Source organism: Periplaneta americana, chromosome 7, assembly GCF_040183065.1.
Source record: "Periplaneta americana isolate PAMFEO1 chromosome 7, P.americana_PAMFEO1_priV1, whole genome shotgun sequence".
Classification (NCBI taxonomy): Eukaryota; Metazoa; Arthropoda; class Insecta; order Blattodea; family Blattidae; genus Periplaneta; species Periplaneta americana.
The window spans coordinates 41,466,033-41,481,867 of record NC_091123.1 but is presented as its reverse complement, the minus strand read 5'-3'; the positions used below and the strand labels follow the sequence as shown (position 1 = coordinate 41,481,867).

Below are 15,835 nucleotides of genomic sequence, written 5' to 3'. Positions count from 1 at the left end.
ATATTAATCTTTTTCTTTCTTCAATTTGTAGCCTATATTTGCTCAATTCTAACAAATGACATTAAGAATTTTAAAGAAAGTTCTAAAGAGTTTGATATTGAATTAAATTCTTTGAAAGAAATTATTAAATTTCCTCTCAAGTTCACAATATGACCGACAACAATGATTTACTGATATCAGTCGGATACAAAGTGATACCAACTGTTGAATGCTCGTAGAGAGTGAAGTTACTGTCCAGTGCTGAAACAATTTTTATAATATTATGTGACTTACTCTATATAAATAAAAAAATATATATTTTTTTCTTATCTCTGCATCAAAATGCATTTAAATTAGCCTATCCTTATATAAATACATATAACTACATATTATTAACTTGTTATGACCGTAGTAATGTGTAACTTCTTTTTGTGTAGTCTCTGATCCTAAGTTTACGACAAAATGAAGCGGAATTTGATAAGATGAGCGATGACTCTTCCGATCTGGTTCAAATTAGTGGTGAAACTAGAATTTCTGTTAATGCTCAACAAATAACCTCAAGATTCCAGTCTATTCAAACTACGGCTAAGGTAAGTTAAGTGAATGTAATCATAATATAGTGTTAATGATCAGTTACTATAAATTTGTCTGTAAGGCATAAAATATTGATTGTTTTACTCTGCCTCTTTTGAACGTAAAAATGGAAAATAATAAAATACATTTATGGCACCATTTATTGGCAACAAGAGCTCAATTGATATGCTTTGATTATTTGGTAATATTTCAAATGCTCATTCTTTAGATTTTAACAAGTACAGTATTTCTTTTATATTCATATCAACTATGTTAGTTTTGTTGTAATTTTAATTGTGCATATATTTGAAAGTACACAACATTCCATTTCATATAATAGGAATTTATTTTGTGTCTAAATTATGACGAATGGCTTACCATATCTATATAAAATTAAAATTTACTTATTCAGTCACAGTTTTATGTTCCTTTGTGTTCATTAACAAGGTCTTCTGCTGACAATGGTTCCTACCTTCAATGACCTGTTTTATAATTGGGAACTGACTGCTCACGTGTTGGCCACCACCTGCTTGAATGCATCTGATGGCTGCTTATACTACCTTCTCATAAGACCATTTTAACAATGCTTTCGGTGAAATGGTAGGTGGCAGCACCAAATATACTATGTTCATCCGTATGTCTGCTCCGAACTATGAAAAAAAACGTTGTGTGACATATCGAAGTGTGTTAGAAATAATAACCATCAGAAACTTGTGTCAGAAAGTTTTGTGGATGAATTCGTGAAACCTCTACTTGGTAATGTTAGGAAGTTCCACACAGAAAAAGTTTTCAGGGTAGTTTCCTAGTACCTGGTACTCGTTACATAGGTCGTTTTTGTGTTTACACAGTGGCTCCTTTCTGAAAATAATTTTAATAGTTTGTCAGTTTGTAATATATTTTTGATCCAGGCAAAATATACATCTTTTATGATTATACAATAATGGCTGACTTAACAGCTTATGTAATGAGTACCAGGTACCCTACAAATGAAATTATGGATCCAATAGATGATACTACGTTTCAGGCTGTATAAGCAAGGAAACTTCCGTTTTCTGGTTTTCTTGTTCTTTCAAGAGCAAAGAATATAATGGATTAACGAAGAGGAAGAAGAAGGTGTTAGAGTCGGGAAACAAAGTAATATTTTAATTACATACTACAAACATAAAGCATAGGACCTATATCCACAAGCAACTTCACTGGCCGAGAAGCTGTCATTTAGCTACAATCTTTTTCTATTCACGTTACATGTTTGACCATTGAATGAGTAGGCAGTATAAGCAGCCATAGGATGCATGGATGCGTTTGAGCAGATGGTGTTGTTGGTAAATGACTGATATCGAATCTTGGTTTGACCAATTGGTATGGTAGCACTTTATGTTATGGCATTTATATTCTATGTAGGAACTTTCTGCTGTAATAATAAGTATAACTTACAACTTTCTCTCTTTTTAAATACAGGAAATTGTTAAAAAGTGTGAGCAAGCTGTTTCGGATCATAAAGCTCATTTGGATAAGTACCGTCAGTGTTCAGAATGGTTGGCAGCAGCACAAGCCAGGTACGAGAGTTGTCGAGATGGTAGCGCAGTCGGTGGACGACAAGATTTAATGGAACGTAGTGCACGACTGAAAGAGTTGCTCGCAGAACAGTCAACTGCAACTTCCTTAGTAAACAATACAGTCGAGTTAGGAGAGAAGCTTTACCCATCAACTGCTATGGAAGGACGTGAAGCAATAAGGCAGCAATTGCAGGATTTGCAGCAGGCTCTGGAATCTTTGTATGATGGCGTCTGCAGTACAGAAAGGGAATTGCGAGCCAAACTCAGCAGGTAGGTAGCATAACGAGCCTCTTCTTTTCCCTCACATGATAATGTATTATATCATGCACTGATTTTTTTCTTTGTAATACATAGTCATACTTTACGAGTATTATTGGTAATTCCATCTGGTTAAAAATGACTCAATACAAGGAAATCAGAGATAAGTGGGCAAATCGCAATATAGCGAACATAGAAGCTCCACCCACGATCTCTTCCACTTTTCCCCTACTAGCTCACCAGACACTCTACGTGATAGGCGAGTGTTGTGTCGAATGCACATTTCATGTGGGTGGGGATAACTACCCCTACTGGTGTTCGCTATATTGCGATTTATCCAGATAAGTGACCAGTTGAGTAAATTTTGTTTCTTAAAATTGTTCGATATGCTTGTCAAGTGACTGTCAATTGTTGGCAAGTTGGGAAAATCAGATGGCAGATCACAATATAGCATTGCTTAAAAAAATCAGGGAAGAAAAGGAGATTATTTTTGGTACCTTTACAGCAAAAATAACAGGAGATGACGACTAAAAAATGGAAGGAAATTGCTCTGTTGGCCGATAAAAGCTGCTCCATTTTTTGTGGAGTTTAACCTGATTCTCTTATTAAATTCATAAATATTTTTCATACCATAACAAACAACTTTTATCCTGCATATTCTTTTCCTTTTAGGGTCCTGTATGACATTTTCACCTTCTGAATCACTTTACCACATATTTTGACTAGTATGCCTTCTTCACTGCTCCTAAAGTAGGCCTATAAACTTATAAAATGATTGTAAGTTCGACCATACATCTTGGACTTGTCAAAATAACCTAGTAACAGTATGTATAATCAAATGTGACAAATAAATTTATTCAAGAAATACTTGTTACAAGTCACTTTTCTCTGTGTTTAGGAAACATAAAAATCTGACATGTTGGTGTGATAAAGGAGTTTATTGCATAATCAAACACTTCATAGTTTTTTTTATTCCATTTACTAGCTGTACCTGTGAGCTCTGCTGCACCAGTTAGAAATAAATATAAAGTAATTACATAATTAAAATAGGACATTTGATCCATGGAACATTCGTGTTTGATAGAAGGATATGGTATATCATTTATTATGTTACTTAATTTAAATTGTATTAAAAAAATTAAAATGCGATCATTTTGATCCAGAGACCACTCATTCGGTCATAAAAATTATTTTAGGAAATACAGGAAACGAATGTACAGAATAGCCTATCAAGTTTTCTGTGCATAAGAAGCTATTTTAATCTTACCTGTCCTCGATTCACTCAGAAGTTACTGTAATAACATTATAGCATTATGTCCATCTAGAGAAACTACACTTTTCAATGGTGAATTAATAATTAATTATACAAATCGGTTAATTTAGCTTCCGATATAACTTCATACAAACACAGAAACATTTTCTGTAGGCTATGTTTCATAGCTTTCGATTGTTGTTGTCCAAGGCCCCTTATAGACGAAGCCACTTGTTTTTTATTTCATTACACCGCCTTAGATGGCATTGTTATTGTAATTTTGAAACTCATTTATCTCATTAAATATCGGTCCTATCAAAATTTTACATAGAATAAAACTTATCGAAAATTATTTTTAAAGAAATTTTTGTTATGTAATATTTTTCATGAAAATTAATAATAAGGGAGATATTTCGATTTATTTAATTCAAGCCCCCTTGTAACTCACCTTTGAAATAAAATATTTTGAATGCCATATAGCCTAAATTCTAAGTTACAGCGAACTTAATTTATATTCCAATTTTCATATAAATCGGTTCAGCCATTATCACGTGAAAAGGTAACAAACATCCAGACAGACAGACAAAAATTAAAAAAAGCGATTTTCGGTTTCAGGGCGGTTAATTATATATGTTAGGACCAATTATTTTTGGAAAATCGAAAATTACCAGAAAAATTTTGGCTACAGATTTATTATTAGTACCAGTATAGATTGTATCCCATGGATCTTACATTAGCATTGTGGCTTTGAGATATGAAACAAGTAAAATTATATACAAAAATATGTAATACACAGTAAATAGATTAATTCAGTTTACAAGCATAAACAATAATTGGAAGAGTGATCCCAAAACGTGTTCAGTCCATTTTTATGAAAGGATTGGTTCATTGTTCTACTAGGCTTCGGACAATGAAGAATATCACTTCGAAACTATTCAGCCAGGTATTAACACAATAAAGAAGATATAAAGTCAATCAGTGATGGGATTGGGCTAGTTTTTTATCCATCAGTCTACGGAATGAGCGAGTTTTCAACTGACATGCACAATAACACAAACTTTTAGACAAGGATTGGCGTTGTTTTGGAAGAAAAGAAGCTTAAAATATATTGATAGGGATCTCAAAAAAATTCATCATAAAAATGACCAAATGGACTGAGCGAATTTTGAGATCACACTTTTCAGTTCATCAATTGAGTAGAAGATCTAAATATGGGGAAATTTCGTTGTCTGTCCTAAACATTTTCTCTTTGCCTTTCAAAGCTTTAAGATAATTAGACAGTGCATTAAAGACCATAATGCATGAATAGTGAGCTCCTTTTTTTATAACAGTTAAGTCTAACATAGAGTAGATGGAGATCTGATTATTGTGTCTTGTATTAAAATTATTACATACTAGGTTCAAAAAGTTCCCGGAATTTGCTAGTATCATAGAAACAACGTACCTTAAACACTATTCTACAGCATTCCTTTCAAAATAGTTGCCTTCCGCAACAACACACTTTTGCCAACGCGTGTAGAAGCAGGCCTGGAAGCCATTTTGTGAAACCCGTCTTAGTGCTTTCGTCGCGTTTGCGATAACCTCTTCAGCATTGAATCTACGTCCTTTCAGATGACTTTTCAGACGGGGAAACAGAAAGTAATCAGGTGGTGAGAGATCAGGAGAGTCTGGTGAGTGATCCAAAGCAGTTATGTTGTGCTGGCAAGAAAATTCTTTACAATAATTGCGCGATGAGCAGGTGCATTGTCATGCATAAGGAACCAGTTGTTTTCTACCCACTTTTCTGGACGTTTCCTTCTCACTGAGTCCCGGAGGCGAAGGAGGATTTCTACGTACAATTCTTTCATTACAGTACGACCTTCTGGAATGAACTCATGGTGGATGAGACCCTGAGAGTCGAAGAAAACTTCCAACATAACTTTGCCTTTGGAAGTGTCCCTAGGAAATTTTTGCTTCCGAGGAGATGTTTTCAATTTCCACTCAGATGACTGTCGTTTAGGGACTGGATCGTACAAGTAGCACCAAGTTTCATCACCAGCAATAATTTTGTTTAAGAAATCTCTGCAGGAGTTTTGTGTAACAAAACACAGAACTTGATGTTTGTACGTTGCTCTGTGGATATAATTACAAAGTGCGATGAACAAACAAAACACTATAATAAACAATTGCCTACAACTCAAAACCAACAATCGCCATTATCAACAAACTTTAAGGAAATGACATCATAAATGTTACCAACAAAACAAATGTATAATATCCCTTGTTATATATTAATACGAAAAATGGTAGTAAAATTCCGGGAACTTTTTGAACCCAGTAGTATGAATGTGCTGATAAGGTACTGGTAAGGTCAATATTTCCAAATTTTAGAAAATCTTTTTATGAACACCTACCATTATTCTTAGGACTTTCTTTTGTAAATCAGAAATATGTTTAGCTTCAGATGAATTAGGCCATGGATATTAATTCATATTTCATTATCGAATGGAAGTATGCAAAGTAATGCCATTTTAAGGGTGTTTATACCGCCAATAGAGGATAAGGATCATAATGCATAACAGGCAGGGTCAACTTAGGTGTAATACGTATATTCTGTGTGTGTTTTCCAGTCCCAAATCTAGAAAATTTGTGCTTGTAGGTTCTTTGAGAACAAGCCATTACGTCACATTTTAAATAAACTATCTTGAGAAAAAATCACAGTGAAAGTAATAAATATATTTTATATTTTTAAGATGGACTGGTTTTGAGGAATGCAGTGAGAACTTACGTCGCTGGCTTCAAGAAACTGAAGCCCAATTACCTCAAGAGCTTGAGTTGAAGACTACATTAGATGAAAAGAGAGCCAAACTTCAGAATTATAGAGCATTGTTACATGATGCTTTATCTCACCAACAAGATATTGTGAACCTACGGGACAAGATAGAGAGTCTACCTGAACGTACAGAAAAGATAGATCAAACTTTAGCTGCGCTTACAAACCAACACAGCAACATTCTAAAACGCGCACAGGTAAGTGGATGTTGTCTAAATAGAAGGTAGTCATAATAAAATTATGAGCACGTTCGTTACGAATGATTCAGTTTGTTTATTTCAGGTTGTTGATGTTGTTGTACGTGGTTTTTTTCCCTAATGTACAATTTCTTGTGCCATTTGTTCTTAGCGTTTTCTATCATTATTTACCAAATTCTTAGTCAAGAAATACAATAGAGGAGGCAGAACATGATGATAGCGGTCTGACAATGTGGTGATACACAAAACAGCTCATACTTTACACCACACGCACATACGAAGCAGTATTTATCAAAATTTTTAGATTTGAATTTCATTGCAAATTGTCTGGTTTTAGGTATTTTGTTTGTTTTAAATATGTGGTTGAAGTTGGTCGTTTGGCGTCTTTCAATCAACATTTCCTTATCTGCATTTCGCAAACAAAAAGAGTTACGAATAAAATTGTCGATCGTATTCATCACTGTAAACACATGTTCAATTCACATAAATAAATTAAACAAGCACGCTGGAAAAATATGCACATGTCCAGTTCACGCAAAAAAGAAAAAATGTTATAAACATGAAAGAAGTAATTTACAGTTCATTTTTGTTCAGATAAGTCCAGTAATATAGTACAAAATATATATAAGTTCAATCATAAGACATATCTCTTTGCAAATGTTTATTTGCTATGAAGGTATTAAATATATATTAACGTTTTCGCCTTATTTGGCATCATCAGATATAATAAAATACGTGATCTGAAACTTGAATAAATTGATAAACAAACAGTATAATATACATGATAAATGAATCTTCATGAGTTTTATGTATGAAGCTATATATAAGGTTGTTACAATTGATTTTAATACAAATACAAGTTTGAAAGAATTGAAAGTAATTGTATATACATATAACTCATGTTATAATAATATTTTACCCTTTGGAAATTTTAAATCTCTGATTTCTTCATTTTCATTCATAATCAAATTTGTTGTTGTTGTTTTCTAATGCCAGGCGTTTGACAATAAAGTCATTTGACCTCTTGCACTCCAATATTTTTCAAAGAGATTATCATGACTAGCCACTGAAGCACAGATTTTGAGGTGCTCCGAATCCATTTCTTGGTTTGAGTTGCACAATGGGCAGTTAGGGGACTGATATATTCCAATTCTATGCAGGTGTTTGGCCAAACAATCATGGCCTGTTGCCAATCTAAATGCAGCTACAGATGATTTTCGTGGTAAATCGGGAATTAACTGTGGATTTTGATGCAGGGAGTTCCATTTTTTCCTTTGGGATTGAGTTATCAAATTTTGTTTGTTGAAGTCTAAGTATGTAGATTTAATAAATCTCTTCACAGAGTAATACGTAGATTTAGTAACAGGTCTGTAAGTAGCAGTGCTGCCCTTCTTTGCTAAAGCATCCGCATTCTCGTTTCCCAGGATTCCACAATACAATTCTTTTATTGAGTGATAATAATTGAGAGAGCATTTTAGTTATTTCTGCTGTTTGAGATGAAGGTGTGTGTTTAGAGACTATTAATAGAATAGCTGCTTTGGAGTCTGACAATATAACTGCATTCCTAAATTTATTGATGTGGCATAGAAGATTCCTGAGACATTCATTTATTGCAATGATTTCACCATCAAAACTTGTTGTTCTATATCCAAGACATCTATAAAGTGACAAGAGACAGCACGTAACACCTGCACCGGCACCTTGTTCTCTGGAGATCAAGGATCCGTCGGTGTATAAATGAAGCCAGTTTTGTGGAGGGTACCTAATATTAATTGTCTCTAAAGACAATTGTTTCAGCATTTCAGTGTTTACTTCTGATTTCAGTATTTCGTCTGTTAAATTTAGATTATATTCTATATTTAATACAGTTAAAGGGTTTGGTTTAATTTGTAAGTTTTCTTTTAAATTCGGGATATTGATTTTCTGTTTTAATTCTTCAACAATGGATATGAAACTTTTTTGAGTTTTCAATCTACAAAGAGGACTGTATGAATGCCAATTGTTACCTGGTAATCTGATAAGTTTTTCATATTGAATCAGTGCTTTTTCTTGTATTGTCATTTTGATACTGTTAATTTAGTGGGGAATCTCATAGAATCTATTGGCGTTGTTTTGATTCCACCAGTAATGAGTCTGAGAGCTTGGTTTTGAACATATTCTATGTCGTTTATGAAAGATGAAGTAATTAAAATTTCAGTTTTTAATTGATGTTTTTAACACCGCCGATACTTGCATAATTCAATTGCTCACTATTTAATTTTGTATGTATACCTGTAACATGAGTTATATGTATATACAATTGCTTTCAATTCTTTCAAACTTGTATTTGTATTAAAATCAATTTAACAACCTTATATATAGCTTCATACATAAAACTCATGAAGATTCATTTATCATGTATATTATACTGTTTGTTTATCAATTTATTCAAGTTTCAGATCACGTATTTTATTATATCTGATGATGCCAAATAAGGCGAAAACGTTAATATATATTTAATACTTTCATAGCAAACAAACATTTGCAAAGAGATATGTCTTATGATTGAACTTATATATATGTTGTACTATGAAGGAAGTAACTTAAAAATAATTTAAGCCAGATTAAAAATAAAGTGTTATAAATAATAAGAAGACTTCTGTAGATCTCATGTCAATTCATACTAACAATTAAACTGAGAATAGTAACAGACAAACTTTAATACAGCACATGTAGCTCATACTAACAAATAAAATTACGTGAATAACAGAACAGACTGAGTTTCAGAGCAGGAATGAACATCATGACATGGATTAAATATACTTTGTTGTACGATCATTATGTGTGAGACAATAGGGAAAAAGATAGACTCAGAGACAACAAATAATGAGAAAGAGAGAAAAAATATATAAATTCTCAGAAAGAGAAAGTTGAAGGTAATCCGATGTCCTAGCTGTAGATGGTAGCAGCAATAAAGTTTGCATACAAAACGACTGTTCTGTCACACGTACTACAACTCCGTACAGAATTTTACCACATTTGTTAATGTATCCATTCATCCACCCACTCCCACTTTCCTTGTTGTCCACTCTATCCCTCACCCCATATATCTGCTTGTTGTTCTATCTCTTGCCCTCTCGTTCTTTCCAATCTGCCTTACTCTTTCTCTCTCTCTCTCTTTCTTTTTCTACTGTATACCACAGTAACAATTAGGTAGCAACATTACTACCCTTACCAGATGCCTCAACAACTATTCTGCTAAGCTATTGACGTAGCTCAGTCAGCTAATATGCTTGTCTGCCAATCCGGAGTTGCACTCGATTCCTGCTTGGGCTAATTTTTTGGTTGGTTTTTTCCTAGGTTTTACTCAACCGTAAGGCAAATGTCAAGCAATCTATCACAAATTCTCTGTCTCATCTCTCTATCACCAATCTCATCGACACTAAATAACCGAGTAGTTGATACAACGTCGTTAAATAACCAAGAAAAAAAACAACTGTTCTGATAAAAAAGAATACCTACAGCACACAGACAAAGATGTTCTACTGTAGTGGCGTCTACATGAATTATATTTAAAACTAGTAGTAGTAGTAGTAGTAGTAGTAGTAGTAGTAGTAGTAGTAGTAGTAGTAATTTATTCACCATAAAGATCTTTACAAATCATGGCTTCGTCAATCTTATTTCTAAGTCTTAATCTAGTTTCTGATTATACTATGGACATATTTATGAATTTGTAGCTTTGTTATTGCAGGACATCTGCTGACATGATACAATTACACATTAGTAGGCACTTTCCGCAAGGTCTAAAGACATAAATTCCTCTACAGTATATGGCATATGATGCAGCAGCAACCTGTTGACTATGCTTTTAAACTTCTTTTGTTTACTACTTATTATGGAGCTTGGAATTTTATTATACATATTTATGCCTCTATATAAAATACTTTTAAGACTTGTGGTTATTCTATGAGTGGACAAATGGATATGACTTGATGTTCTTGTTTGATACATGTGGTAGTCTGAATTCAATTTGAATTTTGCTTTGTTTTTATTAATCAAAGACACTGTTTCTAGAATGTATATACAAGGTACTGGCAGAATTTTTACTTCCCTAAAAATTTCTTTACTTTGCGATCTTATAGTTGCTTGTTTCATAATTTTTATAATTTTCTTCTGTAGTAACTGAATCATTTACTTACGCATAAAATAATAGGGGATAGCACTAAATTGCTACCTCTGTGAGGAACCATCATTTCTTGAGCAGGATGGGCAGTTTATACACTGCTAGCCTTTAGTATTGTACACATTTCAAGAATAAATTTGACCATCTAAAATATTGTGACTGAGACACACTGTTTGCCAAACGACTACGATGCAGCTTTCCATGTTTTAGGGATCCAAGTTCAGATCCAAGTCTAATTTTCGATGAACTATAACTTATGTTCGGAGCAGGCTCATGCGACCTACTCCCATTTCCCCTGCCAACATTCCAGCAGTTCTCCGTTAATTGCCATCACCGTATTGGTTCCAACATAGATTTACTCGTACATCTCATGATACATCAAGTGAAGCCTTACTGCGTTACTTTTAGATAGAGATGCTTGGGATCCAGAGGTGACTGACATTAAGAAGTGCAGGCCATTAATGCCGACCACTCCTGTTGGCGACAATCTTATTTTTGTTTAGAGGCAGCTTCCTTTTTCCTTCAAAACCTATTTTAATTTTTAATTACTATTTTATTCTACTCGTAATAAATATTTTTATTTATTGTTACTTAAACATTTAAGCACAATAAGACAAGAATGTAGTGTTACATATTTCAATAATTCTCTTCTAAAATGGAAGTACCGTAATTAATATTGTTAACAATGTCGACATTCATTTTTAAACCTGCACTGCATTTTTTTTTTTTTCAGAACTTTGTTGAGCGATATGAAGCTATCGTGAGTGATCACCAACAGTATAGTAAAGCCGTTATGGATACACAAGAATGGCTAGACGCCACTCACAACACCGTTTTACTGTGGGGTGATATGGATCTTGAAAGAATTTCACTTCATACAAACCTGGAGAGACTCAAGGTAATTCATTATGCCATCCATCTTTAATTTTCATTGTTTTGAGCGGGAAAAGATTAGGCTATATCATTTTATTTATTTGTTTTTTTTTATGTTATACAAATATGTTTTCGTGAATTGTTTATGATTACAGAATTTATTTTAAAAAGCCATAACGAGTATATATATATATATATATATATATATATATATTTATTTATTTATTTATTTATTTATTTATATTTATATTTATATATATGTAGAAAAATATTTTGTATTCGATAATCACGTAGTTTTATCAATGTAAACATGACACATACAATAATGTGTTTTCCGAAATGATTAAAATATAAAAGCATTTGATACCAGTATTTAGTTTTTATTATCCTAGTTAAGTTGTTTTATATAAACAGAAGAACTTATTTTAGTAGCATCATTAGCGTCTGAACCAGATTCATCAATGGAAAGAATTATTCTTTCGTCACAAATAAATGGAAAATTATTGATTAAACAATCTGAGGAAATGGAATTTGTTGTCAGTAACTATGACGCGTTTCTGTACAGTGTACATGCTTTGGTTGCCATGGTGACAAGTTGAAAAGTGTTGATTATTTTGCCATTATTAAAAGCTTTCATAACTTCTATATAATTATATTATTGTAAACGTAAGAAATTGAAGAATATTTGAATTCATGAATCTATGTGGAAATAGAATTAACAGTCTTTATCTTGGACGGAAAAAAAATAGAGATTTATTACATTTTAAATTTAATTACTGATGTTCTTATTTTGTAATACAATTACCGGTATATAATTTATTTAGAAAAAATCATCTATCCAGGCCTTCTGGGTTACCAAGAACACACAATAATGTACATACAATAATTGATAGAAATTACAGTAAGTAAGACTTCAGAAAATTATACTCATATATAAACACAAACTAAAAATAAGGGAGATTATAATGTTTGATACAAATGGTTTTTACGGATTTCCACAGAATGGGAAGGGTTTATTTCTGCAATCAAGTAAGAACTTTAAACTAATTCTAATTACATAGAAGACGAGTGTACTGTAGGTGATTATAGGATAAAATGAGTAAGTGCTACCAAAATGTTATTAGGTACTTCAGATATGAGAAGCAATATAAGAAAAGCCATTGCTGAAACTAAGAGGTTACAATCAAATATATTGCCACTATTCTGTGAGAAATTTTATATCAGTAAAAAATAATGAATGGCTGGTTAGAATCACTTTTTATCGAAGTAATTAGAGGTTTAGGATAAGTGCGTTTATGATTTGTGCCAATCCCACAATTACTTCCAACAACAAACAGGTTTTCTTCTAAACTGGGGATTTATGGGTATAACTTGGAAAGCCTATTTTATTTACTCAAATTCTGAGATAATTTAAATAATTAAAGTTAAAAAGCTTTAAAGAAAAGCATATGTTTTAAAAGCATAAGAAAGAAGTTAAAATCTTCTATTAACTTTACTTAAATTAATACACTTAACCCAATAATAAAAATAAATAAATCTTCTCTCTCCTGTCATCCTTTTTCAAAAACGATTTTCTGATTTTTTTTTTTTTTTCGTTATAAATAGTAATGTCTTGATGATGTAAAGATATGTAGAATTTTTGGTCCTTTCCCACAAATTTATGAATTTATTTTATTTAACTACCACACTGCCAATATTTTTTTAAATACCGGTTCAACTATAGATTTAACATTATAAAACTGTGCACGAAATTTGCTCTTTAAAATATCCAAAATCATTATAATGAGCACGTTTTGTTTTTAGTGTTACAGAAAGTTGTACGATATCTTTTATATCTAGTAAACAATAATAACACACAATATATACCGGTACCGTATTATGCAGTAGTACAAAGAGAAATACCGTAATTAATTGTTTAATTATTTCCCGTTTAACAATGTTTTAATTTGCTATTTGTATTTATTATCAGAATCTACAACTCAGCCTGCCGGAAGAAGAGCCAAGAATTCGACAGATCAGATTTCTTGGAGAGAAGGTTATTCCTGGTACCATTGAATCAGGGCAAGTGAATATTCGAGCACAGATTGACTCTTCTCAGCAAGAATGGGAAGGTCTTATTTCTGCAGTCAAGTGAGTATTTTAAACTAAATCTATACTTCAATTTCCTGGTGAGAAAGTACCGAATTTAATTGGAATACTTATCACACTTTCTAGTTATGAGAAACCGTAATGCAAGGAAGATTGAATGAAATTATGAAATCAGAAACTTCGTAAAATGTTAAATACGGTACTGACATTATTAAAAAGAAAATGGATAGTAATTTGAAAAGTGACTGAAGATTCAGTACATAAACATAGTCAGGAAAAAAATGCCAAGAAGTGACACAATTTAATTTATAACGGTACTTTTATGTAGATACTTTAGTAAAGTTCTTAATTAAAATAGCATATTGTAAAAAATTGTATTCACTTAGGTTCTGCAGATCTTCTTAATGAAAGAGTATTTGTATTTGTGAACTGAAACTTGCCACCTTCATTTATTTTTTAATGTAATGTAATAATTAAAGTATAATTATTTTTTCAAAGCTACCTACTATATGATTTTATGTAAAAAAGAACGTCTTAAGTGAAATGAAAGAAAGTTACAAACTGTCAGGCATTGATATTTTATGAATTCATACTTGTTTAACGAATATTAATTTAATATTTCATTGTACGTTAAAATACTGCATTTGTCGTTGTATAGCTCCCACTTGTTTGCCCTCAAAATGGGGCAAACTTAAGATATAAGATGCACTCATCTTATACAATGAAAATAATTGTTCCCTTCCAAGGTCTTTGTGATTAAATTTTCAGGCTTTCGAAAGGTCATGAATTTTAGTATATTCTAGGGAAATTGTTTTAATTTTTGGAGTGCGTCTTTTACACCGGTGAATACGATAATCATCTCTTAAAAGTCTCATTGATTAAAATATAAATGTGTTCTACTTTTACAGATCAACAATTGAAGCCTTAGATACGAAACTCCAACAGTGGAATGAATATGAAACGTTAAAAGATCAATGTATGGCTTGGATTCGAGAAACTGATACGAAATTGCATGCTGTAGATTTGAAGGCTACATCACAAGAGAAGAAGGAACAGCTTGCAATACTCAAGGTAAGTCAGTAATAATTATATTAGCCTACTAGATAATATTTTCAACAAAATCGTTGTCGTTAGCACAGTGTAAAAAGACGGAACTTCTTATGTTCAGATTTGACAGACAAAGGGATATTGTGTTTCATATGAAACCAAAATTGGAAGCTAATTAAATTATTTAAAGGATCTTTTGCTATAGAGCATTTTCTTATATAAAATTTGGAAGTGGAATTGAGGGACAGCAGCAGCAGCAGTCAGGGGCGGATTAGGGACGATCCTTCAGCACGTTGGCTCGACAGTGACCTATTAAACACCTTGAATTATGGGATGAATGAGAATGAGGTGTACCAGCCCACCAGCCACATGTGACACCTCATCCTCTCACCCAAATGGGTCCCCTATACCCTCCCCCTCCCCGCCTTAAGTTCAAACTGTGGAGCACTAAGATAAAATTGAACTTTTTTTTTCAATACAGTTTAGTTTAAAATGGCACAGATTCATAAAAATAACTTGGCACTATTTCCTTTATCTCAATCAGTAATTTGAATTCCAGTAAAATTATAAATCAAACGTGTTATAACATGTTATTGGTGTATTTGTACTATTTACCAATAATAAATAAATAAGAAATAGTCTATTTTGTTAATTATTATAATAAAGATACGAATCAGGAGTAACTATGAATTGTGCATTTTATTTTAGAACTTACAAGGAGAAGTTCGGGCCAAGGAACTCGAAATTGATTCTGTAACTGAGCGAGCTCAACAACTCCAAAAGGGAACAATGAGCAGCCGCAGTTCACAAATCTCAGAACTCGGTGTTAAGTATCAGCAAGTATCCCACAAAGTGAAGGTAAATATTATTTCCTCTGTCGTGTGAATAAAACACAGTCTATTTCTTTTCTAAAGAAATTTATAGAAGAATTAGAATTTTACTAATATTATTGTTATTATTTTTGTCTTAATAATGTTATAATATTATACAATTATTTCAGTCATACAGTAGTTACTGTAAGTACAAAATTACTGTACA

At 32.4% G+C, this 15,835-nt stretch overlaps 1 protein-coding gene across 7 annotated transcripts in view; it reads left to right on the top strand.

The window, feature by feature from the left end:
- The window catches only part of Msp300 (Muscle-specific protein 300 kDa), a 1,097,375-nt gene that overhangs the window by 740,121 nt on the left and 341,419 nt on the right, over nucleotides 1-15,835 (top strand). For all 7 annotated transcript variants that reach the window (XM_069830616.1, XM_069830615.1, XM_069830612.1 and 4 more), the window contains 7 exons: nucleotides 417-569; nucleotides 2,011-2,378; nucleotides 6,351-6,627; nucleotides 11,523-11,687; nucleotides 13,632-13,792; nucleotides 14,659-14,821; nucleotides 15,506-15,655. In XM_069830616.1, the coding sequence (XP_069686717.1) occupies nucleotides 417-569; nucleotides 2,011-2,378; nucleotides 6,351-6,627; nucleotides 11,523-11,687; nucleotides 13,632-13,792; nucleotides 14,659-14,821; nucleotides 15,506-15,655 (1,437 nt within the window). The remainder of the gene's footprint in view (nucleotides 1-416; nucleotides 570-2,010; nucleotides 2,379-6,350; nucleotides 6,628-11,522; nucleotides 11,688-13,631; nucleotides 13,793-14,658; nucleotides 14,822-15,505; nucleotides 15,656-15,835) is intronic.